Source organism: Salvelinus sp. IW2-2015, unplaced genomic scaffold (genome assembly GCF_002910315.2).
Source record: "Salvelinus sp. IW2-2015 unplaced genomic scaffold, ASM291031v2 Un_scaffold3524, whole genome shotgun sequence".
Taxonomy (NCBI): Eukaryota; Metazoa; Chordata; class Actinopteri; order Salmoniformes; family Salmonidae; genus Salvelinus; species Salvelinus sp. IW2-2015.
Window position 1 is genome coordinate 37403 of NW_019944804.1, and position 3982 is coordinate 41384.

Consider the following 3982-nt stretch of genomic DNA (forward strand, 5'->3'; position numbering starts at 1 on the left):
GGTGAAAATACTTGCCTCTAGGTATTTTTATTGGGAATTTTGAACGGGTCGGGTTTGTTATTGGTGCGAAGTGTAGGCAGAGGTCTTTTCTCTAATATCTCTGTCGTAGCCTGGACTGTAAATTACACCTACAGGAAAGGGGAGGAATGCTAATTACATCAGCTCTATGACAAATCAGAGATTAGCATCACAGCCTCTGAGAGCCAATCACATTTCACCACGACTGTAGAAATAGATAGCGAACGGTACTCTTTTTTTATATTTGAGAACTGACGGGGATAGAAAGACCGAGAGAAACCTTAGGTTTCTTTAAAAATTAAATACAATTTACCCAATATTTCTAAGCGATATAGGTCCATAAGGGTAAACAAGATGGTTGTGGTGACAGCGGGACATAAAGTAATCTTGATATCTGGGAAACAGAATGGCTCTCCCAGCGAAACACAGTGCTACAGACGGTCCATTTCGGTCGTTTTGCCCTCATCTGCTTCGAACCAAGCGAATTCGTCGGATTCCGACTCAAATTCGACAACTGGGCCACCCCTGCGAAAAAGACAGAGACTCACTCATTTGAGTCCTGAAGAAAAGCAGCTTCGCAGGTTAGTTTCATGAAGGGGAAGTTTAGTGTAACAATGTTCATGACTAGGCCTATGTTAATGATTATCTAGCAATCAAATGCGATAATATCTTGTGACACAATGGTGAGTTGATCGTCCAACGGAAGCCGGCTACTCCCTTCGCCCCACATTTGGAAAGATTCCATGAACGGCAATTCTCAGTTTTTCTAATAACTAGGCTAAGAATAAAACATGCACGTTCTACATTTAGAATATAAAGTAGATTTGTATCTTTGGCCTACGACTCGGCCGGACTATCAAATTCAACAGGTATTGCTTATCAACGGATTTGAGTAGCCTACAGTCAGTCAGCTGGTCCGACCCAGTTGTTCATATTTGAAGCAGCGCTGTACTCATCTGTTCTGCCTGCGTGGCAGGAATATGGCGGCTGATTGTGCAATAACTAACAAGCCATTCCTGTTAGTCAACTTCTTCTGTCAGCAATTTCTAAAGAAAAATGCTTCAAATATCTGTCCTCTTCAGGAAACTCAAGAACAGAGTTGCAGCCCAGACAGCCAGAGACAGAAAAAAAGCTAAAATGGGGGACCTGGAAGACCAAGTTCTAGCTTTGGAGTTGGAGGTACATGAATATCCACCATGGAAACGTTATGGTGTAAATGGCTGCTAGGCTGAGGTGTTCACATGTTTTTTTGCTTTTCTAGAACAAGAAACTTCATGTTGAGAACAGGCTTTTACAGCGAAAGACATGTGGCTTGGTGAACGAGAATGAGGAACTGAGACAGAGGCTGGGGTTGGACACCCTGGAAGCCAAACAGGTAAGAGGATTTGTGGAGTTGCTACTTATGCAGAAGATGGAGGGTGGGGGTGAACTAAGTTGCCACCTGGTTGGCTGTCAGATCTGTCATAGCCTTGGCTCAGTAATATTACCTCTACTAACCTGAACATTTACTTGGTACTGGTATCCCCTTTAGTTTATTTAGTAAACATTTTAACTATTTTCTTAATTGCTTTGTTGTYTAAGGGTTTGTCAGTAATCATTTTACAGTAAGGTCCACTACACCTGTTGTATTTGGAGCATGTGACAAATAACAAAACATCCCAGTTTTAAAATTGACTGTTATAACACCTCTCTCCTCAGGTTCAGGAGTTGGAGTCCAGTGGGATTGATGCAGGTTTGGGGATCGGGTCTTCTGAGTCTGCAGTACTCAGGCTACGTGTGCCTCCGCAGCAGGTGCAGGCCCAGCAATGCCCAAATCTGAAGATTTCCCAATGGATACAGACAGTCCTGACTCTACAGACTCTGAGGTGAGACTGAGTCCATTTTGTCTGCTACGGCTAATGTAAACAGACATTTTGTAGTGTGCCATGGGCTTTGTCAATTGGAGAAGAAACCATGTACCAGCACTTTTTATAATGAATAGTAATTGATTGGATTTATGTTGCCAAGAGCTTTTCCAGTAGTGTTTTTCTATTTGTCCCAGTTTGGTGGCCATTTTGGTGGCCATTTCCAGATCTACCCATAGACTCAAGTATGGTCTTCTATCTCTGTTCAGAGTTGTAATTCTGTCCTTCTCACCCTCCAGTCTGATCTCTTGCTGGGCATTCTGGACATCCTTGACCCAGAGCTGTTCCTCAAGGAGTGTAGTGAGCWGGAGATCCAGGCGCAGGAGGTGCTGCTGGTCGGAGGGGGGGCAGGAGTACCTTCCCCCTCACCTGCAGCTCTGGGGGCCACACCAGTTAAGCTGGAGGCCCTTAATGAACTGATCCACTTTGACCACATCTACACCAAGCCTGTGGAGGGGGTGGCGCTTCCCRCTGGGCAGCAGGAAGTGCATTACGAGGAGAGTGCGACAAAGATGGAGGAGGTCTTCTCTTTGGCTGAGGAGGTCTGCGAGGTGGTGTGTGTCAAAGACGAGCCGGAGGAAGTGGTCATCATCCCTGAGAGTCACGGGGTGTTGGATGACTTCCTGTCCGCGGTCTCGCCGACCTCTGACCTGGCCCTGGGCGGCCTGGAGAAGACTGGTGCCTACCTGACGGAGACCTACAGCGACTCTGGATACGAGCGGTCCCCTTCCCCCTTCAGCGACATGTCCTCCCCCCTCTGCTCGGAGGGATCCTGGGATGATGTGTTTGCCAATGAACTGTTCCCTCAGCTGATCAGTGTCTGATGTGAGCCCTATTGGCCCAATTAATCAATGATCCCACCTATAGATCTCCCTTCTATTTTCATGTAGTGTTAAGTGACTACAGTAGCTCATGCTTTATATTGATGTATAGATAGCAAAGTGGTAGCCTTTTCCCAGATCTGTTTGTGCTGTTGAGCCAATGGCTATATTTTTTTGGCTTTACAGTACAAACTAATCTGTGACCAGGCTAATAATAGTTAACCTCGTGTTTTAAAACCAAAGTTAAGCACGTAATCTCTATTACAGCAGGTCTGTACGATGGGTGATCCTGCATTGACTTGTGGGAGATGTAGTTCTTGACATCTTAATTTGGCATCACTACTTGATTGCTAGTGGTTTTGTAAGATTGCTTAATAATCTATCCACACATTGTTGGGGTTCCGGGGACATAAATACATCCAGTATTTGTGTACATTGTATTTAGCTGGGGGATGGGGACTGATCGTTCTACAGACACTTATTTATTTGTGTATTCTGCTCCGGCGTCTTCTGTATGTTATCGGTTTTAGCATGTAGGAATGCTTTCCTCTGTATAATTTTGTTACACTCTCCTTGTTGCGCTAAATTACTGCATTAATAAAACTTTGCATTGCATCTCGTTTGTCACTCATGAGGTCTGTCATACAAAGAAGGTTGGGGACTGAAACTACTGACTAGAGCTGCACCATCAAATAGGCAAGCTTGGGTGTCTTGACTGTTTGCCATGGTATTTCCACTACATTCTACAGCGTGCTTATTAAGTTGGCTTTAAATGGCTATTGCTTTCTCCAAGAAGCAGAACATTCAGCATATCCTGTCACTCGCTCTGCGGGACCTGCCCTGGGTGCAGGTTTTGGWTTTTGCCCTAGCACTACACAGCTGATTCAAAAATAAATAAAGCTTTGCTCATTTGACTTGGTACATTAACTAACTTGGACCTGAGGGGAGACCCTCCTGTAAAGACTGTAGAAAATGCAAAGCTAGAAATACTTCTCAGTGTGTCGCTGGATCGCAACATTTTTAAACTCCAATAATATACAGGACTCCAGGCCTTTGTTTCTCTATGGCGTAAATAATTCCTGATGTGTGGTTGTCAGAGGATTGTTTTGAAATAACCAAAGCATTTACTGGTATTACACCACTATGCCAGAGACCTGTTCTAATACTTCATACAGTAGTTCAGTTATTCTATACCAACAAGTTGGACATGATTGTCTAATCTCCATAAAAAGGGAACTT

The 3982-nt window shown here is 44.3% G+C and overlaps 1 protein-coding gene across 1 annotated transcript; it reads left to right on the plus strand.

Moving 5' to 3' along the window:
* Window positions 1-256: 256 nt before the first annotated feature.
* LOC111974231 (uncharacterized) lies at window positions 257-3356 on the plus strand. The gene is given in 6 exon segments (XM_024001888.3): window positions 257-599; window positions 1101-1197; window positions 1280-1393; window positions 1717-1773; window positions 1776-1883; window positions 2162-3356. Coding segments are annotated over 6 exon segments (1188 nt in total). The 5' UTR covers window positions 257-372; the 3' UTR covers window positions 2747-3356.
* The last annotated feature ends 626 nt before the right edge of the window (window positions 3357-3982 follow it).